The 24839-nt window shown below is 37.6% G+C and overlaps 1 protein-coding gene across 2 annotated transcripts in view; it reads right to left on the reverse strand.

Annotated features, from left to right (window-relative positions):
• Nucleotides 1–24839, reverse strand: part of SLC13A3 (solute carrier family 13 member 3) — a 76728-nt gene that overhangs the window by 37570 nt on the left and 14319 nt on the right. Inside the window, exons 1-3 of one of the 2 annotated variants that reach the window (XM_031951570.1) lie at nt 9194–9250; nt 7907–8172; nt 5009–5172 (exon numbers count right to left, since the gene is read on the reverse strand). In XM_031951570.1, coding sequence (XP_031807430.1) covers nt 5009–5172; nt 7907–8142 — 400 coding nt within the window. In that variant the 5' untranslated portion in view covers nt 8143–8172; nt 9194–9250. Of the gene's footprint in view, nt 1–5008; nt 5173–7906; nt 8173–9193; nt 9251–24839 lie in introns of those variants that run through there. The other variant, XM_031951571.1, reaches the window with a different exon arrangement.

Consider the following 24839-nt stretch of genomic DNA (forward strand, 5'->3'; position numbering starts at 1 on the left):
TTCTATTTGATAGATGAGAAAACTTAAGGCAAAAAGGCTACTCTGCTAGTGTCTAAGACAGGATTTGAACTTAGGTGCTCTGAGAGGTTAACTGCACCATTTAAGGGTTTAAGAATGCCCATAGGTTTCATTCCTTACCTTTTGCCATAGTTCTGGATCTAGCCAACCAACAGTCAACGTGGTTTAGTGAACAGAGCCTTGAACTTGGTATTAGAAAGACCACAGTTTAAATCTTGCCTCAGAAATGTATTGGTTGTGAGACACTGGACAAACCATTTAGTCTATCTGGCCTCAGTTTTCTCATCTGTAAAATGAGACGACAGCATTTTATGGCCTTCAAAAATATCTATGACCCTATAAAGTCTATTCATTCCACACTGTCAGCATTCTCCACTTGGTCCCTAAAAAGAACTATGGCTCACATTCCCAAAGCACTTTGTGGATCACAAAATGTTTTCCTCATGATAACCTTGGAAGTAAGAAGTTTGAATATAATTAACTCCATTTTCAGGTGAGCAAACAGAGGCTGGAGGAAGTTTTAAGTGACTTGCCAATAGTGACATAGCTAAGTATTGAAACAAGGATTTTAAGTTAGGTTTCTTGTGATTCCTAAATCAATTCTATTCCAAATTACTCTAAATTGCCTCATATGGGCTAAAAAAAATAGGGTAAAGGGTAGTCTCTCTTTGCCATAGGATTAACTGACTCTTCTCTTCCTGCCTCTATCTTTGACCTATTACACCCAGATCTGTAGATTGCCCTCTGATCCCATCACTTGTTGAAATAGTATTTCCAGTACTCTGTTGACTGTTACCAACCATCCAAATGTACACAAACACCCACCTACCTACACACTCCCTATGCTCTCTCCTTCACATTTCTCATATCCTACTTTGCTATGATTGAGACCATCCATTTTGAGCTCCGTCATCACTTCTCCACACTTTTTTTTTATACATCTTCATCCCTCCTCTTCTCCTTTGCTCTAGAATCAGAGGATCAAGTGGCCCTTCTTTCCTAGATTAGAATCTCTCCTTTGTACTCATAATCCCATACCTTCCTATCTCTTTGACCTATTAATCATTCCCCATCTCTTTTTCATTCTCTCCCTATTTAGTGACTCTTTATGCACTATTTGCAGACAGTTCCAGGTCTCCCTCACCTTAAAAAAATTTTCCCTTGACCTTATTTATCTCCTCAAATTTTCAGCCTTCCTTTTACTGCCAAACTCTCAGAAAGAATAATTATTCTTGACCATCTCCAGTTCTTTACCACTTATTTACTCTTAAACTACTTGAAGTCTAGTATCCTCTTTTGTAATTCTACTGAAACTGCTCTCTCAATGGTTCCTGAAGCTTCCTTCCTTGAATAGTTGTTGGTTCCTCTCAGACTCTCCATTTTTAAGGAGTATGTCCTGGCCAGTTATATCTTCATTCTTTTCCAATCTATGCTTCTCACACCTAAACTTTCTTTACCATATTCCCAAGTGGACACCTCCTGTCCCGGACTCCCTCTCCCATTGCTTTTCAACTCCTTTTGATGTATTTTCTTCCCCCATTAGAATGTAAGATCTTTGAGGGCAAGGATTTCTTTGTATTTGCATTCCCAAGGTTTAGCATAGTACCTGGTACATAGTAAATACTTAATAAATGCTTGTCAAGGACTAAATTGATGACAACTTCATAGTAAAAGCAGATAGCTTTTCTTAGTCCTCATTCTCCTTCAATCTTTCTGCCACATTTGATACAGCCACTCATTTCTTCCTTCTGGAGATACTCCCCTTACCAAAAGTACTCTTCTGGTTCTTTAGCTAATCATTCTAAATCTCTCATTGTTTCTTCTCTCTTGACTGCATCCCTAAAGCATGCTTGAGGCTTCTGTTTTTAGCCCTTTTATGTCTCTTTCCACTCTCTCACCTACCTCTCATGGATTCAATGATCATCTCTATGCAGAGACGACTCCCAGATCTATAGATCCAGCTCTAACCTCTCCCTGAATGCCAGTCTTCCACTTTCAACTGCCTAGTGAACATCTTCATGAGGACATCCCAACAGCATCTCAAACTCAACTTATACAGAACTGAACTTGCTAGCTTACTCCTCTCAATATGTTCCCCCTTCAAACTTCTCTGTGCTGCGTAATGGTCTCAACATTCTTGAAGGCACTCAGACTTGAAACCTGGATGTCTTGATTCTTGATTCTTGGCCTCCTTCATTCCCCACTTGCCAAGTCCGATTGATTATACATTCACATCTTTCCCATTCAACTCCCTTTCTACTCAAACTGCCACTTTTCTACCCCCATTCAGATTCACTTGGACTGTTTTAAGAGTTTACTTGTGTCCTTAGCTTTTACAATAGCAAAAGAATTGTAAACAATGTTGATAGAGGAATGGCTGAACACATTATGGTACCTGAATGGGATGAAATATTACCAGCCTGAAAGAAATGATGAAAGTCATTAATTTAGAGAACTATGGGAAGAACTATATGAACTGAAGCAAAATGAAGTACCAAGAAAACAGCATACACAATGATTACAACAAGGTAAATGGAAAGAACTATATACATTTCCACACACAAAAATCAAAAGTAAATAACAAAATGATAAAGAACAAGAATGCTCAAAAAGAAAAAGGAGTTGTTTGTACTCCAGTCTTTAGAAGAGATAGGAGATCCACAAGGGTTGGCCATTACATTAGATTTTTTTCAATGTATTAATCAATTATGCTGGTTATTTCTTGCTCCTTTGTTTTGTCTTGTTTTGTTTTTGTCTTAAAAACTACTCTTTGTTATGTGAAATATCTCTCTGATACGAAGAAAGAAAGATACTGGAGTAAATAAACCATGGTGATACAAAAAAGACATCAATAAAAATTTACTTTTTTAAAAAAGTTTTATCTAAGGTTCCTCTTTCCAAACTGTATTCTACCCAGTTACTAAAATAATTCTTTTCTTTAAAAGGCCTCAATTTTCTTTTTTTATTATGAATTTGACGGACATCAACAATCATGACTATCCCCAAATACAAAAAAAAAAAAAAACAGAAAAAGAATTGCATTATGAAATCATGAAACTAAATTTTGTGCAGATTATTTAATATAGTAACATATTACACATAATATAACATTTATATAATTTAACGAATACAACAGTAATTTCAATATTTCCTGGTTATATGAGTCTCTTTTTGAACTTCCATCTGCTTTCTTCTGTGAATTATAAATATTCCATTAACTTTCTTTTCCTTCTTTTTTTGGGGGAGGCATTACTATTACTATTTCTCCCTCTCATTGTCACTCCCAATAATCTTACTAAGGCACAAGTCTGACCACATTCTTATGGCTTCCTACTATAGATACTATATACACTGCTCTTACTACATGTAAGACAAAATATGAATTCCAACCTTCCTGGACCTCAGTTCTCTTCATCTTTAAAATGATGGGCCTGGAAAATGGCTTCGAAGTCCCAGCTCTCTCTCTGTGCTCCTAAGATCCATAACTAAGGCAGACTTTTGCCTTATGTAACACACTTCCATCCTGCAGTGATCCTCCATTCCTTGTAATTCTTCTCATGCCACAGACATAACTTCTTCACCTAACCTCAGCCACCACCCTCTGATAACACTGCTGCTGGTCTATAGCACCTTAACCAGCTTCTTGAATACTAAAACCAAGGACCCATTATTATGTCTTTCTTCACCTTTGCCTCTTCTAGGTGGTTGGGAAGTCTGGAAGTGTGGTCCATCCCTCTCTAGCATGACTATACTTGATTGGAGAGTACTATTCTCTATACTGTATCCATTAGCAAGGAGAATGTGGCCTCTACTCAGCAATAAAGGCAGAATTCTAGAGCCTTCCTATCTGTCCTGGAAGGGCCAGACCCACTCTATCCCTTGTCCCATGCCTGCTCCCCATCAATGATCTTTAGATACTTGGAAGGGGGAGGGGAATTTCTGTCTCCCCATTACAGGATGATTCATTAGGATCTCTCCCTACACAGATCTCTCCTTGAAGAGTCCTCCTTCATTTTCCCCATTTCCCAGAATTCCTCATCATAGCTTTTCAGACTTCTCAGTCTAGCATTTCCTTCAAGACTCCTCACAATTTGGTTCCATTTCCAGGTCTCTGCTACATTAATCCCTTTTACTCATGCTCCATTCCAGCCAAATTAGACTGGAAATAGATGGCAAATTGATTTTCAATCATGTATTCATGAATTCTATCCCCCTATGTCTCATATTAAGCATAAACATGCTACACTGTTAGCAGTAGCAGCAATAATAGTAGTAGTTGTTGTTGTTGTTGTAGAAGTGGTAATAGAAGTAGCAGTAGTGTAGTAGAAGGAGAAGAAGAAGAAGAAGAAGAAGAAGAAGAAGAAGAAGAAGAAGAAGAAGAAGAAGAAGAAGAAGAAGAAGAAGAAGAAGAAGAAAGAAAGAAAGAAAGAAAGGAGGAGGAGAAGAAGAAAGAAAGGAGGAGGAGGAGAAGAAAGAAAGGAGGAGAAAGAAAAAGAAAGAAGAAAGAAAAAGAAAGAGGAGGAGGAAGAGGAAGAGAAGTAATGGAGCGTGGTAGTAGTAGTAGCAGAAGTTATAATAGTAGTAAAAGTAATAGTAGTAGCAGCAGCAATATAAGTAGTATTTATTATTATTATAGTAGTATTATTCTTAAGGTTCAACTCAGCTAACACCACTATGTTTCATCTTCCCTGATTCCCTTCCAGATAAAACCATTTTCAACCTCTGCAAATTTTCCAGAGCATTTTGTATAGTTCCCTTTTGTCCCCACCATCCCCGATTTTGTATGTATACTTCTCTGTATTTCTTGCCCGTTGCCTGTACCACTCTACCCCTCCAGCTTAGGCAAAATATAAGATTATTGAGGGCAGGGATTGTATTGTTCTTTATCTAGCACAGGAGCCATCACATGTAAATATTGAATAAATATCTGTCAACCTGAATACACAACAATCTAGCCAGCCCAGCCCACATCCTCTTTTGCCCATCTCACCCATATTCTCTTCATTCTCCCAGCCAAGCTCTTTTACAGCCTCCTTCTCCCCAAACAGACTCTTCAGAATGGCGTTGGCGATAGGGAGCATCATGGCAGTGGAGGCTGTGTTGCTGAGCCACATGGACAAGAAGGAGGTGGTCACCATCATTCCTAAGATGAGTCTGGTGGGCAGAGAACCAGAGAATGGGCCCTGGAGGCTCAGGAAAAGTTATTGCTTTATTGCTTCCTCCTATTTGCCCCTCCCTCACCATTTCTGCTTACTGACCCATCAGGCAGTATTTTTCACAAGGGCTTCCTTCTTCCCCATAGCCAGAAATGATCTCTCTCATCTGATCTCAGTGGTCTTTAGATACTTGGGAGGGGAATGGAAATTTCTGTCTCCCCATTACAAGATGATCCATTAGGGTCTCTCTCTACACAGATCTCTCCTTGAAGAGTCCTCATTCATTTTCCCCATATTCCAGAAGTCCTCATCATAGCTTCTCAGACTTCTCAGTCTAGCATTTCCTTCAAGACTCCTCACAATTTGGTTAGATACTGGGAGAACTGTGTACTCCTCATGCATTCATCACATTTATTAGAGCATTTCTTATTTTCTCTGCTTAACTGTTAATTCCTTAAGAATCCAGATTGTATTTAATTCATCTCTTTATTCCCTTCACAAAACAGCGCTCTACATATAACAGGTATTTAATAAATGTCTGTTGAATTAATAATAATTAGAAACTAGAATTATAAGAATGTCAGAGCTGAAAAGACCTTAGAGATGACCCAATCCAACCACTTCCTTTTATAAATGGTGAATCTGAGGCCTAGAAGGGAGAAAGAACTTGCTTCTTTTGTAATACTCATAAACATAATAATAGACCTTAATGCTATCACTAATATTCTAAGAGTCCAAGAAAAGTCTCCTTAGTCAAGGCTATAGCCTTTTTAACTCAAAGTTTTGCCTCAGATAAGAATACAGAATTCTGATTTGGGGGATATCATAACGGGGTTAACATTCATATTCTAGAATTAATATATTATTTATATTATGATCAGAGGCAGGGAGGTAGTACAATGGATAGAATGCTGGACTCAAAAAGATTTGAATTCAAATGCAGCCTTACACGTTAGCTGTGTGATCCTGGACAAATCCCTTAAGTTCTGTTTAAGTTTTGCTAGCTTTAAAATGAGGATGATGATAGCACTTATCTTCCAATGTTAACTACAATTGTAAAATTATATATATATATATATATATATATATATATATATATATATACATGTAATGATATTTAGAAAGTGCTTTGCAAATCTTAAAATTTTATATAAATGTGAGTTATTGCAAATATATTATTTCAGGTTGTTTCTGCATGTGATTGTTATGATTTAGGAGATAGAATCTGACTTGTATAACTGGCTAAGTCACTCTTCTATGTAAACTGGGAGGTTTGGATTGAATTATCTCTATGGTCCTGTTACCTCTGCCATATAGGGGTTTCCTTCTTCTTATGAAGCTCAAGCATTCCCAACTGCAAGAAATAAATCATGATCCCCCCAACTGCTGGTGGTCTCTTTTCCAAACTACCTTATATATTTGTATTTATTGACTTTATGCTACAAATAAAAATATACTATATACCACATATATTATTACTATTTATATACTTTTTATGCTAGAGATATACTACATATATTATCATAATGATTATATAATTTTGTTAGAGAATTATAATTTGTATATTGTAATATTGTATATAACATTATATGCTATATATATATATATATATATCCTATCTATGCTATAAACATATACATGTACTTATTGTATCCCCCATTTTAATGTAAGCTCCTTGAGGAAAAGGATTATTTCTCTGTATTTTTTTAATCCCTTGTGACTAGCATAGTACCTGGAATATAGTAGGCACTTAAATACTTATTGATTGATTGAATGATTAAGTACAGTTCTGATAGCAACATGATATAGTATGGATAAAACATTGAAATTAGATTTAGAAAGGCCTGGGCTTAAATGCTGCCTCAGAAACAGTGGGGTCCCCAAATAATATAAAAAACCAAGCCCCTGAAGTAGTCACCATAATCAAATTTGCATTGCATATTCCTATTGAGTTGGAACCAATGGCCATATTTTGCATAACTTTAAATAGTGACCTTATCACAACATTCATCATACACACTAATTGGGACCCAGCTGTACTAGATTTATGACAAGTCACTTGTCTCAGCTTCAGTTTCCTTATCTTTAAAATAAGAATGATAGAACCTAATTCATAGCTTTCATGTAAAAATCAAATGAGATTATATATGTAAAATGCTTTGAAAAACTTGAAAAGTGCTATGTGAATGTTATTATTATATTTTCTACAGATACAGTTTTTGGTCTCAGGACAATTTATACTCTTAAAAATTATTGAAAACCTCGCAAAGAGATTTTGTATATGTGGGTTATATCTATCAATGGTTACTATATTTTCAATTTAAACATATTATTATTGTGAAAATAGTTTGACCTTATTGATCCCCTGAAAGTGTCTCAAGGACCTCCAAAGGTCACCAGATCACACTTGGAGAACTGCTGCTCTGACATTAAGTTTACGTTACTTCATGTGATTTTTAAAAAGTATCATAGGGCATTGGAGTATTAGATGCTCACAACAAGCCTGTAACATAGGTAGACTCACCCAGGGCTGATGATGATATCCATTTTACAGATGTGATAACAGAGGCCCAACAGAGCTTAAGGGGCTTGCCCAAGAGCACCTGGTTATACAGTACTAGAACACAAATGGGAGTCCAGCAGATTCCCAGGCTAGAGCTCTTTCCAACAGGCTGGGTTGCCCAGAAAGACCATGAACTAGATTCTGCATCTGGGAAGGTATAGGCTATTACCTGGCTGGCTGGACTCCAACAAACATTAGCACCTTTAGGGCAATTCTCCGGTGCAGGTTCCACTCCTCAATGGCAGAAGCCATGATTAGCCCACTGAGGAAGAGAAAGTTGGTATCCAGGAAATATTGGGGGCAGACCTTGCTGGAAGGCAAGATGCCCAGGAAAGGGAAGAGGATGATGGGAAGCAGAGCAGTCACCGACAAGGGCAGTGCCTCTGTACACCAGTAGAGCGCCATCAGCAGAATGACAAAAAGGCATTTTCCTTCCTGGGGAAGAGAACATAGAAAGAGTTTATGGGTCAGAAAACATGGAATATTTAAAAACTAGAGACTCCCTTTAAATACAGAATCCATGTCAGATCTGGAATGTCCCTTAGAACACAGAATGTTGGAGCTAGAAGGAACCTTAAACATAGACACTTGGAGTAGGGAGGGATCTTAGAATATAGATTAGAATTTGAAGGAACTACAGAACCCAGAATGTTGAAGTTGGAAGAGACCTTGGAACATAGATAGAGTTGGAAGGGATCTTAGAACATGGAAGGTTGGAATTATAAGGAACATTAGAACATACAGGATCTTAGAACATAGGTTGGAACTTGAGGAACCACAGAGCACAAAATGTTGGACCTATAAGGGATCATCCAACCTAGAATGTTGGAGTTATAAGGAATCTTAGAACATGAAGGATCTTAGAACATAGGTTAGAAGTTGAAGGAACTTTAGAAGATAGAGTGTCGGAGCTGGAAGGGACCTTAGAACATAAAATGTTGAAACTGGAAGGGACTTTAGAGAATGTTGGATTTGGAAGAGACTTTAGAACATAAAATGTTGGAATTAAGAGGGACCTTAAAACGGAGAAAAGTTAGTTGGGAAGGATCTTTAGAACTAAGAATGCTATAGCTAGAAAGAACTTTAGAAATCATCCAGTTTGACCCTCAATTTTATTGAGGGGGAAACTGAGTTCTACATACAGGAAATGACATGCCCAAGGTTGCTATCAGGACTTGAGCCAAGATTTCTTGATGCAACCTTGTGTCTGGGGGTCTTTCCATAACCCCAATATACATATCCCCTATGGCTGATGCCGCTGCTACTGTAGTGAGTCTGGAGAGTTTTTCTACATGATCAGGTTAGGAATTGGAGTACAGCCATGGTGACCCCCACATAGCTTCCCAGTCCTCTTAGGGCTTCCCATGGAGAAGGGAATCCAGACTCATGAAGGATTTTAGGGTTTAAGCCAGAAAGCTGTCCAAGGCAACTAATCTGGAATTAACAAAAGCCATACCCTTCCTCCTCTGGTCAGCTCCTTCTGTCCCTCAGCTTTTCCCAGGCCCCTGCAGAGAAAAGATTGGCACTGACTTTCAGTGACAGGATCATTTAGCTCTTCAATGGGAAGAAATCTCCTGAACAAGTGAAGGTCACAATTAAGCACCCTGGAATTAAATTTCTTATTCATTCTTTGCTCTGTGCTGATTCACTGAATGACCCTAGAGACCACATTACCTAGCCAAAGCTCAAAGTGCTCATCACTGGAGCTAGGAATCCTTCCCAGGCAGTGTATGCTAAAAGAGAATACAAGGGTGGGTTCTAAGTGCTGAGAAACCCAGGTGACAATCCATGTAACAGCCTAGATCCTAGTGAGAATGAAGGTTTCCATTTTTAAATTTAACTCTACTGGTTACCTAGTCACTTTGCAAATGATTTTGAAATCAGGAGGGTTTGAGTTTTTTCTTTAGCCACAGTTCTTTTCAGAGATAAACTTTCAGGAAAGAAAAGGTTGATGTGGCCAAGAGAATTGACTCATTTTTATAGGCTTGTTCTACTGAGGTTTAGAAAGCTATTTTGACTGCCTACTTACCAAAGAGATGGAACCAAAGATGTCAAATGAAATCTATGTTTATAGACATCACTCATATAGTTTTGCTTAGCTATATTTATATGTTATAAGAGAGGGTTTACATTCGCCAGTTGATATGAACTCAAAGGATATGAACAGATAATTCTCAGACAAAGAAATTGAAACTATTTCTAGCCACATGAAAAGATGCTCCAAGTCATTATTAATCAGAGAAATGCAAATTGAGACAACTCTGAGATACCACTACAGACCTCTCAGAGTGGCTAGAATGACAGGGAAAGATAATGCAGAATGTTGGAGGGGATGTGGGAAAACTGGGACACTGATGCATTGTTGGTGGAATTGTGACTACATCCAGCCATTCTGGAGAGCAATTTGGAACTATGCTCAAAAAATTATCAAACTGTGCATACCCTTTGATCCAGTAGTGCTACTACTGGGCTTATACCCCAAAGAGATACTAAAGAAGGGAAAGGGACCTGTATGTGCCAAAATGTTTGTGGCAGCCCTGTTTGTAGTGGCTAGAAACTGGAAAATGAATGGATGCCCATCAATTGGAGAATGGTTGGGTAAATTGTGGTATATGAATATTATGGAATATTATTGTTCTGTAAGAAATGACCAGCAGGATGAATACAGAGAGGCTTGGAGAGACTTACATGAACTGATGCTGAGTGAAATGAGCAGAACCAGGAGATCATTATATACTTCAACAACGATACTGTATGAGGATGTATTCTGATGGAAGTGGATTTCTTTGACAAAGAGAAGATCTAACTCAGTTTCAATTGATCAAGGATGGACAGAAGCAGCTACACCCAAAAAAAGAACACTGGGAAATGAATGTAAACTGTTTGCATTTTTGTTTTTCTTCCCGGGTTATTTTTACCTTCTGGATCCAATTCTCCCTGTGCAACAAGAGAACTGTTCGGTTCTGCACACATATATGGTATCTAGGATATACTGTGATATATTCAACATATATAGGACTGCTTGCCATCTGGGGGAGGGGTGGAGGGAGGGAGGGGAAAAGTCGGAACAGAATGAGTGCAAGGGATAATGTTGTAAAAAATTACCCTGGCATGGGTTCTGTCAATACAAAGTTATAATATATATATATATATATATATGAGGGCTTCTATTGGTGAAGAATGAATTAGTGAGTAATGTTAGAAATGTGAAGAGAGAGAAGGAAATGAGGGAGGGAAGGAAGAGGAGGAGCAAAGGGAGGAGCAGGAAAGAAAGGAGAAGAGGGAAGATAGGAAGGAAAGAAGGAAGGAAGGAAGGAAGGAAGGAAGGAAGGAAGGAAGGAAGGAAGGAAGGAAGGAAGGAAGGAAGGAAGGAAGGGAAAGAAGAAAAGAGAGGCAGGTAGAGGAAAGGGGAAGGAAAGAAGGGAGTCAGGGAGGAAGGGAAAACAAAACAAAACAAAACAAAAACAAAAATAATTCCAAAAGGGGACACAAAGGGTAATTTTGTTGTTCCTTTAAATTTAATATACACTTAAAAACAAACTATGTAACAAGTTCATAGTAGCATATATTTTTTCTTCTTTGTCATATTGAAATGTTTGTTCTTATTGATGATTACTACATTCATAATAAAAAAGGATAATTATAAAAAGAAAGGTGTCCCACTGAGAATTACGGAAAATAAGAATGGAGGATGTTTTAGACCACAGAAGAAAAAATATCAGAGCTAGAGAGAACATTTGAACACAAAGTTTAGAAGGTTGGAAATGGAGAGATTTTAAAGGATAGAAGAAGGTACCTTAGGACTTAGAATGTTAAAGTTGGAAGTTAGAACAAAAGATCTGAGAGCTCAGAGGAATCTTAAAATTCAGAAAGTCAGATCTTGAAACATCTTTAAAAATCATCTCATCTAACTCCTCCATTTTAAAGAATACAAAACAAGCCGAAGAAGGGAAATCATTTGCACAAGGTCCCCAGACTTTGACCACAGGTCTCCTGACTCTCCACTATGCCCTATTTCTTCCAGGGAAGTCTACAATTCTTCTGAACCTTAAATCCCCTCTAGTCATTTAAAAAAAAGCACAATTACAGAGAGATTAAAGTTTAGGTATTTAGGGGCAAAATAAACAGACCTGGGGAGGGAAAGGGAAAATGCCATGTCAGGTGGTTAATTTTTGAGCTATGAGATGATTGCCAGACTGCCACAAAAACTAGTTTTGGTAAGGTACTTTTTTCCAATGCTCCCAAGGTTGCCCCTTTCTTAGAAAAAAAGAGAAATAGCAAGAAGATCCCATTTTTCCTAGAACGAGGAGTTCAGAGATTGAACCATCTCTAACAAATCCCATAGCCTACCTCCTCATCTGCTCCCAATACCAACCCATCCTAAACCTTTACTCTCCCTGTGTGTCCACAAGCCTGTGGTGAGAGCATGGTCTGAGCTAAAGAACTGTGAGTAGGGTATCAGGACCTGATACCAGCTTGCCCACTGGCAAAAGGCATGTTCAGAGACTCAAAGGCACAATAAGGAAAAGGAAGACAAGGAAAACGGGACTCACCCTCTGCAGGTGGTTGAGCTACATCATTTCTGGGGTACCTTCCAGCACTGACAATTTATATTCTATATTCTGCAACCACTTCCAGCTCTAACATTGGATATGGTCTCATGTTTCTAAATAGTAAGAAAGAAAAATGTTTCCCAAAGGGAAAAACATAGGAGGTGAGCTTGCTATATGAAAGAAATACTTGATGATAAGGGGTAGAGGCCAAAACCCCCCCATCATGGCAGGTGATAGATGTAGAAAAATCCTGCCTTGAAGAATCCAAAAATACCTCCTGAAAAGTTTTCTTTTGTGAAAAATAGAGTTCTATTTTGTCTAAAAAGAGACTGGAGACATTTCCATGTTCTAATCTAGTGGATTGCCAGCATGTCAGAGCAGGGAAGGCACTTAGAATACAGAATGTTAGAGCTGAGAACACCCTTAGAACACAGAATAAAGAAAACAAACTCCACAATATCATTCTACTCTGTAGCAGGTAAAATAAGCCCCCAAGGACTTTTCCAACTAACCAAGAATCCAGTCTGGTCCAAGCCAGTGTTGCCAAGAGAGAGCATGACCGAATAGGCTCATTAGCAGATGTTATAAACAGCTGTCTGCCCTGCTCATTAGGAGAGTTCCTTCTGCGCTGGGCACCCACAGTCCTGCCATCGCCTTTACAAATTATTCACAAGTGCCTGGAAATCAGCTAAGGTCATGTTGTCTGGCTCACAGCCTGGGAGACTGATTTAGAGTTGCTGCCCCTGCACTTGGGGCATGTGGAAAGGGGAGGAGGTATATGGATAAGTCTGCCAGGAAAAGGCAGAGCAAGGGGCAAACCCAGGAAAAGTTTCATCATAGCTTAATGAGTGCTCAATGCCAACTCTTTCCCATTCTTAAAAGTTCATCCTGGAACAGGATATTCACATTTGACGGTTCTCTGAAAAGAGCATAGGATGCCCTACCGCAAAATGATTTCCCAGAAGCAAAGTCATGAGAAAAAGGGAAGGAGTATTTCTGTTGTACCCAGTGTGTGCTCAAGAACTGTGCCAAAGACATTTACAAATATTATCTCATTTAATCTTTACAACAACTATTCAAATTAAGTGCTATTATTATCATCATTTTATATTCAAGGAAACTGAGGCAAACAGAGGCTAAGTGACTTGGCTAGATTACATAACAAGTATGTTACGGAGGCTGCCTTTGCACTCAGATCTTCTTAACTGCAGACTCAGCACTCTATCCTCTTTGCCACCAAAAATGCTTAGACAAATTGAATTCTTTTGCAAAGCCCCATATATAAAGTACCACAACCATGGTATTGGACAGAGACACTCACCATCCCAGTTATATCCTTCTTCTTCCTAAGATTCCTAATGCAGACTATTCAAAACTGGCCAAACTAATTTCTTTTGAATCCGAAATTCTTAAGTAGTATTTTATCTTTTTCTAATTACATTTAAAGATTATTTTCAGCATTCATTTTTATAAGATTTTGAGTTTCATACTTTTCCTCTTCTTGCCTCCCTCCTCTTTCCTTCCCCTTCCCCTTCCTCAAGATGGCAAACAATCTGATATAGGTTATACATATACAATCGTATTAAATATATTTCCACATTAGTCATGTTATGAGAAAAAAAATCAGAACAAAAGAGGAAAACCCTGAGAACGATAAAACAAAAAAGTGAAAATAGTATGCTTCAATCTGCATTCGGACTCTATAGTTCTTTCTCTGAATGTAGATAACATTTTCCCTCATGGTTCTTTTAGAATTGTCTTTTATGACTGTATTGCTGAGAAAATCTAGGACTATCATAATTGATTGTCACAGTATTGCTGTTAATATGTACAGTGTTCTCTATAAGAAATTGTGGTATATGAATATTATAGAATACTATTGTTCTGTAAGAAATGACCAGCAGGATGATTTCAGAGAGACCTGGAGAGACTTACGTGAACTGATGCTGAGTGAAATGAGCAGGACCAGGAGATCATTATTTACTTCAACAATACTATATGATGATCAATTCTGATAGACGTGGCCCTCTTCAACAATGAGATGAACCAAATAAGTTCCAATAGAGCAGTAATGAACTGAACCAGCTACACCCAGTGAAAGAACTCTGGGAGATGACTATGAACCACTACATAGAATTCCCAATCCCTCTATTTTTGTCCACCTGCATTTTTGATTTCCTTCACAGACTAATTGTACAATATTTCAGAGTCCGATTCTTTTTGTACAGCAAAATAACTGTTTGGACAGGTATACTTATATTGTATCTAATTTATACTTTAACATATTTAGCATGTATTGGTCTACCTGCCATCTGGGGGAGGGGATGGGGGGAAGGAGAGGAAAAATTGGAACAAAAGGTTTTGCAACTGTCAGTGCTATAAAATTATACATGCTTATAACTTGTAAATAAAAAGCTATAATAAAAAAAAGAGAGAAGAAAAAATATATGTATAATGATCTCTTGGTTTCACTTACTTCAACATCAGTTCATGTAAGTCTTTCCAGGCTTTTCTGAATCTACTTGCTCATCACTTCATACAGAACAACAGTATTCATTACATTCACACACCACAACTTGTTCAGCCAACTGGACATCCACCAGTTTCCTGTTTTTTTGCCACCACTAAAAGAGCAGCTATAAATATATATATGGGGCATTTTCCTTTTTGACATCTCTTTGGGATACAGATGTAGCAGTGGAATTGCTGCTTCGAGGGGTATGAACATTTGTCCTATACACATAATTGCAAATTGCTCTCCAAGAATGGCTAGATCGTTCACAACTCCATCAAGAGTATTTTGGTGTATACACTTCTTTCAATGGGGTCAGAACAGGACCCCATTCTTTATATAGTGGGCATGTTAACTTTCTCATTCTGGACACTGTAACTCTCTTAATGAAGCTCATGTCTCTTAATGAAACTGTCACAATATACTGTTTATTCAGATTAACTTGCTCAGCCCCCAAGTTTAGAAGCGGTATGAGAGGGATTCTAGTTGGAAGAAAGCTGGATACTGAATCAAGTAAGACCTGAGTTCAAGTACTGCTTTCTGATACACTGTAACTGTGCAACCTTGGACAAGTCACATGGCTTTTGGGGGAAGATGAATGACAAGGAGACAAGGTTCCTGGCATATTTCAAATCCCTTATTGGAGTCAGTGTCAAAAATGAAGTTTGTCGATTTGCAACTGTGCCCAAAGGGCTATCAAACTCTGCATACCCTCTGACCCAGCTGTGCCATTACTGGGTCAGTATCCCAGGAAATCATAAAAAGAGGGAAAAGAACCCACAAGTGCAAAAATGTTTGTGGCAGCTCTTTTTGTGGTAACAAAGAATTGGAAAATGCGTGCATGCCCATCCATTGGGGAATGGCTGAACAAGTTGTGGTGTATGAAAGTAATGAAATAATATTATTCTATAACAAATGATGAGCAAGTTGGTTTTAGAAAGGCCTGAAAAGATTTACACAAACTGCTGCTGAGTGAAACAAGCAGAACCAGGAATACATTGTACAGAATAACAGCAAGAATGTGCGATGATCAACTATGAAAGACTTGGTTCTTCTCAGTGGTTCAGTGATCTAAAGTAATCCCAATAGACTTTGCACAGAAAATGCCATCTGCATCCAGAAAAAGAATTAAGAAGACTGCATATAAATCAACCCATGCTATATTCACTTCTTTTTTCTGTTTTGTTTTGTTTTTTATCTCTCCCATGGTTTCTCCTTTTTGTTCTGATTTTTCTCTCCCAACATGATTCATAAAGCAATGTGTATTAAAAAAAATTGTCACAGAAACAATAAAGAAATGATAAGCAGGCAGATTTCAGAAAAACATGAAATAGAAAAACACATGAACTGATGCAAAGTGAAGTGAGGAGAACCAGGAGAACCCTGTCCACAGTTGTAATGTTCTCTCTAAAATGTGATGGTTTCTGTTGAGGTTTTCCTGGGGTCTCTGGAGGCAGCCTTCATTTCAATTCAGTAATCACCACATGAGTAGTCAGAGGTTAAAGTCCAAATCCTTTATTGTCTCTTTCCAAGTCTTGTCTCCTTTCCTGGGGCTAGTTAGCTTTCTTACAGGCTTATTTCTCTCCTTGATTCCGAAAGCTTGAGCTCTTGCCGCCTTCTCTTTCCTCTGAATCTCTTCAGCCTCCAGACACCACAAAGGTGGAAGATAAATCTGTCTCAGCCTCCGAGAGCTTTTAAGTGCGCTTGTCTACTCTGGTCCTGAGAGCTTCTTGCTTATATGCTGTACACTGAGTACACACCAATCATTATATCACTAGGAAACCATTATTTGTTGTAGGATTAAATCAACACTAAACTAGATTTAACCATTGTCTCCTCAGTTCCATCTAGTACCTTGTTTCAAGTTCTGGACCATAACATCTCCTAGTAGGATTAAATCAATCACACTGAACCATGCTAAATTAGATAATTATTGTCTCTATCAATTCCACTGACTTAATACCTTGTAAGAATCCTTTGTTTCAAATTCAGAGTTCTGGCCCATAACACACAGTCACAGCAAGATTATGTGATGATCAACTTTAATGAACTTAACTATTCTCAGCAATACAATGATCGAAACAAGTCCAAAAGACTCATAATGAAAGATGTTATTCACATCCAGAGAAAGAATTGATGGAGAATGAATGCAGATTGAAGCATTCATTACAGATTGAATATTTTCACTTTATTTTTTATGGTTTTTTCTTTTGTTCTGAATCTTCTTCCACAACATGATTGTATGGAAATATGTTTTATATGATGGCATGTATATTACCTATATTAAATTGTTTACTATCTTAGGGAAGGGGAGGAAAAGAGGAAGGGAGAAAATTTGGAATTCAAATATTTATATAAAAATGAATGCTAAAAAAAACTATCTGGTTCAATACCTTCATGTTTTATATGAGGAAACGGGGCCCCAGAAAGATTAACAGACCTAGAAAATAACTAATAGATCCAGGATTCAAATAGAGCCTCTAAGCTTTCCATTATACTAGACACAGACTTCTCAATGCCCATCAAACTGCTGAAACTCACACTTTTGGCATTTAAGATCTTCCACAATTCCATTGTTTCCTCTCCTATACCCAAAATACCAACGCAAATGGATGACTCCGTATTCCCATGTTGTCACCTGCCTTTTCTTCTCTATGTGTCTTTGCCATTTTTCATGTCACAGATTTTCCCTTGCAATCTCTATCTGTTGAGTTCTCTTCCTTCCCTCCATCAAGATCCATCTGAGTTTCTAACTCCTCCACAAAGCCTTCTCAAAAAGCCCCAGATGAAAATGATTCCTCCTTCCTAAAATTTCCCAGTCCTTTGCTTGGACTTTGCCACTGTACACATATCATTCTCCTTTCTATCATAACTATCTGAACATGTGTCTTTTTTCCCTATCAGAGTCAATGTCTCCTAATGTCTCCAAAATGTAGGTTACAGGACTTTGAGACAAGAAGACCTGGATTCAAATTCTGCAGGTGCTTTTTAGCTCTGTGGTTATGAGCTTTTAAGAACTTAACCTCTGAAAACTTCAGTTTCCTCATCTGAAAAATAGAATAATGACACTTTGTAGTACTTAGTTAAAAGGGTGGGAATGGTGAAATGAGATCATGTGCATAAAGTACTTTGCAAAATTAAAAGAGTCAATGTCATTTATAATTACAACTCTTATGAAACTATAAGCTTTTTGGGAACAAAAACCATATATATGATATGGTATTTGTATTTGTATACTTAGTACCTAGCAAAGTGCTTTGAACATAGTGGTTACTTAATAAATATTGTTGAATGAATGAATAACATTCTGGATTTGACACATAGGTAAGTCATCTAACTTTTCTGTGATTCAGTTTTCTTCAACTATTAAATAAGAATTATAGCTTTTGTTCTCTTAACAAGGCAACTAGGAGGTAGAGTGAATAAGACAATGGACCTGACGTCATAAATACCTGAAGTTCAGATACTCATTAGCTGTATGATCATAGGCAAGTCACTATAACTTCTGTCTGCCTCAGTTTCCCCAACTATAAAACGGGGATTAAAAGTACAGTTGTTGCAAAGATCAAATGTGATAATATTTTTAAAGTGCTTAGCATAGTGCCTGGCACACAGTAGGTACTTAATGTTTGCTCCCTTTCCCTTCTTTTTTCTATGTTTCGTAGGGATTTTATGAGGACAGTGCTTTGAAATTTTTAAAGGGCTATAGAAATAGCAATCATACTTGTTAAGGAGACTTGAATGATCTTGCAATTCATCCCCCTCTCCATACCCTGTCACTACCCCAGCATCTTCCAAGTTAGATGGCATCTAAACTATCCTGGCTCACTATAGCTGGAGTTTATCCCCCAAGTCCTCTGGAAAAATGGATGGCTGAGGGAAGAAAGAAAGTGGTCTTTCATTCTTAATGCGATCAAAAAAAGCAGGCAAAGCCTATTAAAAGTTGTTAAGATTGTAAGCAGAGTGTTCAAAACCACAGGGGCAGTCCAACAAGGACCTCTCTTATTCATATGAGAAAGGAGAAATCCTAGAATCCTTTTCCTCAGGAGCCAAAGCAGAATTGAAATGGGAAATTGTCGCCTCCATCCACACACATGCTTCCTCTATCCATCCATAGATTTAGAGCTAGAAAAGATCCAACAGATAGTCTAGTCCATTCTCCTTGTTCTACAGATAAAGCAACCAAGACACAAAGCATAAATGATTAACCTATGATTAAATGAATAGTAGGTAGATTCAATTCTTCTGACTCTAAATATGGTTATATACCTTGGACATCTCTGGACTTTCATCACCAAAAAAGGTTAAACAATCCGTAATTCCCCTTCTAAGCTTGGTACTCTATGTTCTGAGGCTCCTTCCAGTTCTTGTTCTGGGTGTTCTTTAACACTAATGTTCATTTATTCAATAAATATTTATTGGACATTTACTATATGTCAGACAGCAACTAGATGGTGTAATGGATAGAGAACTAGGCATAGAATCAGGAAGATCTGAGTTCAAATGTAGCTGCAGATACTATTTGGGCAAGTCACTTGATCCTGCTGGCTTCAGTTTTCTCATCTGTAAAATGAGCTGGAGAAGGGTTTTTTGCCAGAATTTTTGCCAAGAAAACCCCAAATGGGGTCACGAAGAGTCTGATATGATTGAACATATTTCAGGAACTTTGTTAGGTTTTATGAATAGAAAAGGCAAAATAGAAATAGTTTCTGCCTTTAATGCACAAGTCTGCATCCTACTGGGAAGAAATAGCAAATACACAGATAAATCCAAATATATCTTAAAAAAATGCAAAGTAATTGATGATGGGAGTGGCAGTAATGTGGCAAATGAGTAAAATAGAGAAGGGAGTACCTGGTTGGTAACTTGAATGTATAGTTATTTGCATTGCACCATTAGGTTATGAGTTCCTATCTTTTGCCTTTCTTGGAATATTCAGGGATAAGCACAGTGGCTGGGACATATTGTCATTATTGTTGTTTACCCTTTATTTTCTAAAACAACCACAACGTCCTGGAAATGATGCCATGATACAGGACATATTAAGTGTTTAATAAATGCTTGTTCACTCAAAATTTCTTGCTGTATTCCAAGACATTGGAAAAGGCCTTGAGGCCAGAGATGGGACATCTTGTACAGGACACAGTGCCTAGGCCACTTTACATAAATGGTGAGTCCAAGAGAAAAGGTAACATGAAATGTCAGAGCCAAGGGCTCTGAGACAAGTCAACAAACATTTATTACGTAGCTAATACATGCCTGGCAATGAGCTAAACCCCAGATACAAAAAAGGCAAAAGACAGCCTTTGTGCTCAAGGAACTCATGGATTAATGAGGGAAATAACATGACAGCTATTTACAAACAAACTATACAGAGTATTAATTGGAGATAATCAACAAGAGTAGTCACAGTAATTAAAGAGGTTTGGACAAAGCTACTGTAGAAGGTGGGATATTAGCTGGAATTCGAAGGAATCTAGGGAAGTGAGAAGGCAGAGGTGAGGAGAGAGGATTTTGGGCCTGGGAGACAGCCAGGAGAAATGTCTGCAGTCAGAAGATGGAGTGTCTTGTGTGAAGAACAGCAGAAGTCAGTGTCCTTGGGTCATGGGACATCGAGGTAGAAGGCATAAGGATCCTGGAAAGGTAGAAAGGGGTCAGGTTATGAAGGGGTTTGAATGTGTTGCACAGAAGATTTCATATTTGATACTGGAGATAATAAGGAGCCAGGGGAATTTATTTATTTGGAGCAGGGAGTATGAAATGATAAGACTTGGGCTTTAGGAAGATTAATTTGACAGTTGAGTGGAAAATGGACTAGCGTAGAGAAAGACTTGTAACAAAAACTCTAAACATTGAATAATCAGTGAGTCTACGGGAGAGACCTTAAAGATGACCTAGTCTTAGCTATCATACAACAAATGAGGAAACGGGGATGCAGAGAGGGAAAATGACATTTTCCCCAATTGTCCCACTGCAAATTAGATCTGACTATCTACAATTCTTAGATGCCCACAGTGCCCAGCACAGGGCCAAAACAAATAGCAAGTACTAGATTAAAAACAGTTGCTGACATATTGATCGAGTTTCAAACTCCAGGTTCAATTAAAAAAAAAAGTTGGCCAGAAATAAAAGGCAGAAAATTATCTGTTCCTGACCCAGAGAAGAAAAGTACTGTGTGTCATAACTGTACTTTCTCATTGAACCTGGAAGAGGAAGAGGGAAATATTGGCACCTGCCTTCATATTTTCTGGGCTCAGGTGTCACTATCCCCAAATGGCCTAAGGTTCTTAATCACTAATTCAGGCAGTGGCTTTTAATGCTGAAGAAACTGAATCCTCAGGGCTACCAGTGTCCTATCCCTGATAAGGGCCCTACATTACAAGACTAAAATAGGAGCAAAGGTGAACTCTTCTATGAACCCACAGGACTTGTTTGAATGAGGAAACTGATCTTGCCCATTCTAACTTGAATCCCTTAATATTAGGGCACTGAAGCAAACTTTAACAAAGAAGAGGTCATTGGCCTGAGAATCTGAAGCCCTGGCTTCCAGCCCCAGCTTTGCAACTGACTTGCTGTAGAACCTGGAACAAATAACTTTCCTCTGAGTCTTTTTCAAAAAGTTGAACTCTTTGCAAATGAAAAGGATGGATTAGATCAGTCATTCTCAAATATTTTGATCTCAAGACCATTTTACATTTTTAAATGTTATCAAAGATTCCCAAAAAGGCTTTGGTTTGCATTTCTTGTGTCTAACAATATTTTCCATATTCAAAATTAAAAAGTATTAGCATTATTATGAAAATAAATTTGAGGTCATAGAGCTCCTGAGAGGGTCTCAGAGACTAGACTTTGAGAACCAATGGAACAGAGAATTTCTAAGGTACAAGAAAGTCTCTTCTCATTTTTATAGCATTTTTTGAGAAAATAAACCAATTCATATCTGTGCCACTTTGGGATTAATTCATTAACATTATATCCAAATTATATCCAAAATAATTGGTAAAATTTCAGTGTTATCATACAAAAATTATCAATATTTTTTGATGTTCTGCTGGTCTAGAGCTGGGGAGGTATGGATTTTATCTATAATTTACATATCATTTACATATCACTTAGAACACAGAATATTTGTTGGAAAGGTCATTAGAATTTTATTCTTCTAGAATAGTTCTGAATTCTAGAAAATATGAAAATAGTACTATTTTAGAAGAATAAAATTCTAAGGATCCTTCTAACCAATATTCTGTGTTTTAAGTCTCTCTTCCACCTATAATATTACATATCCCAAGGTTCCTCTCAGTTATGGAATTCAATGTTCTAAATAAGGTCCCTTTCAGCTTTTAAACAGCTTTTAAACAGGAAGTCATGTAGAGGAACTGACTGGGTCCATTATAAATTTATGCTTTCTGAATGTGATTGGACCACCACTGCAGTAGAGCTTTACTCCTTCCTAATTGTCTCTCTATCCCATTATCCCTAATAATTGTTCCACATCTTTTTTTCTCTCCTGAAGTATCCCACACTATCCCACACAGATGAATATTTTGCCTGGTCCTGGACTGAAAAGTTGATGAAACACAGCATCATAGATCTCTCTATTTTACATCATCTCTTATTCTTTTTTCCTTTACACTCTAATGAAGTGACCTTTCTTGCTAAGGCCAACCTCTCTACATCCCCTTAAGCTTTGTCCTACATCTCTATGGCATTCAGAATCAAACTATAAAGTCAAAAAAAACCCCACCACTGTCTAAACTCAATGTTCCTCTCTGCTCTCATTCACTTCTCAGCCTTTTACAATCCTTCTTCCAAACCCATCACTCAGTTAAAACTGCTTTCTCCAAGCATACCAATGATCTTTAAATTAACAAATCCAATGACTTTTTCTCAATTCTCATCCTTCCTGAAGTCTCTATCATGTGACACTTTTAACTCCCCTCTCCTCCTGGATATTCCCTCCTCTTTAGAGTTTCATTATACTACTCTCTTTTTGTTCTCTTTCTATCTTTCTGATCACCCCTCAGTCTCCTTTGCTAGATTCCTATCTCATCCCCACAGGTTGGTCAATTCAAATTGATTCTCAAAAACCAATTGTTAAACTTTCAGTATGAGCATTTGCATCTCAGAAATTGGCAAGCACTACAATCAGGGCTTGATTTATTATTTTATTGATTGTCTAGACTTAAGAAAGCAATGGAGAAAGTGGTGATAATGTAGACTAAACTTAATGTGTTGTAGATACATTTTTGGAGAGCTGGTTGTTAAACATTTACCAGAACACCCCTGAACTTCAAAATTTTTCCAACTCTGTACTTTCTTACTTAGTACTTGGATCCTGGTCTTTCTAATCCATGCCCTTTCATCAGTTTTAAAAATTTCCAATTAACGATCCCTCTAACAACCAAACCACAATATCTCCTTACCTTAATAACTTCCTTCTCCCAGGTCACCATAAATCTACTCACATCTTAGATTCTGCCATTTCCAAGAGCTAGAACTTTGAAATTCTAATCTGTAGTTACAGCCTCTTTTCATTCCACTCCTCCTATTCCTCATTCATATTAAACCTATTCTTCGTCTACAACCGGATCTCTTATCTCTTGATGCAACCTTAGTTTGCCAATCAAATAAGAATGGCATCTCCCTCCCCCTGCCAAATTAGGTAGGTACCCCTGCCATCTTCCCGTCATGTTTCCACACAAGTACTTTTCCCACACTGCAGATCCAAATATGAACATGAGATAATCCCTGATCTCAGGGAACTTACATTCTAACATGGGAGTACATAGAGAAGAACAAAGAGGACAGGGAAAAAGGCAAGATGCTGCTGCTGGACAGATTCAGTGCTTTTATTTCCTCAGTATCTACTTTCGAGTCAATCACATGTTATCTAGTTTCCATGCTTACCCAAAATGTTCTCTCAAAGGTTACAATTGACTTCCTAAATGCCAGTTCAAATAGTATGTTTTCTGTTCTCATCCTCTGTGACCTCTCTGTAGCTTGTCCTCCTATTACGCCCCAACAACACTACTCTTAAGATAATCTCTTCCCCTTTGTCTTCAGAGACATCTTATTTGATTTTCCTTGTACCTTTCTAACCCCTCTTTCTTTACCTCATCCTTTTTCTTCATAATTAACATATTCCCAAATGGTCTATTTCGCTTCTTTGACAATATCATTCTTTCACTTCCATAACGGCAAACACCACCTCTGTGTAGGCAAAATCTATAATTTTTATTCCTGACTTTTATATCTATATCTCTTACCATCTAAAGGATAAAATTAAGCAAATTAGGAGAGGAAATAATAGTTTACCTGTCAAATCTATGGGGAAAGAAGAATTTATGACCAAACAAGAATCAGAGATCACAGGATATAAAATGGATACTTTTAATTACATTAAATTAAAAAGTGTTTGCACAAATACCACCAATGCAACCAAGATTAGAAGCAGAAAGCTGGGGAACAGTTTTTATAGCAAGTGTCTCTGATAAAGGCTTTATTTCTCAAATATATAGAAAACTGAATCAAATTTATAAGAATATAAATCATTCCCCAATTGATAAATGGTCAAGGAATATAAACAGACAGTTTTCAGATGAAGAAATTAAAGCTATCTATAATAATATGAAAAATGTTCTAAATCACTATTGATTAGAGAAATACAAATTAAAACAACTCTGGGGTAACACCTTATACCTCTATACCTCTTAGATTGTCTAATAGGGCAAAAAAGGAAAATGATAAATATTGGAGAGAGTGTGAGAAAATTAGAACACTAATTCATCATTAATGGACCTGTGAACTGATCCAGACATTTTGGAGAAAAATTTAGAACCAAAAGGGATGCCCTGTGCATTCCTCTCTCTGGATGTAGAAGACTCTCTCCATCACAAGTCTGTTGGAAATGGCCTGAATCACTTCATTGTTGAAAAGAGATAAGTCTACCACAGTTATTCATCACATAATTTTGTTGTTGCTGTGTAAAATGTTCTCTTGATTCTATTTGTTACACTTAACATCAGGTCATGTAAGTC

The sequence above is a fragment of the Sarcophilus harrisii genome, chromosome 2 (genome assembly GCF_902635505.1).
Source record: "Sarcophilus harrisii chromosome 2, mSarHar1.11, whole genome shotgun sequence".
NCBI lineage: Eukaryota > Metazoa > Chordata > Mammalia > Dasyuromorphia > Dasyuridae > Sarcophilus > Sarcophilus harrisii.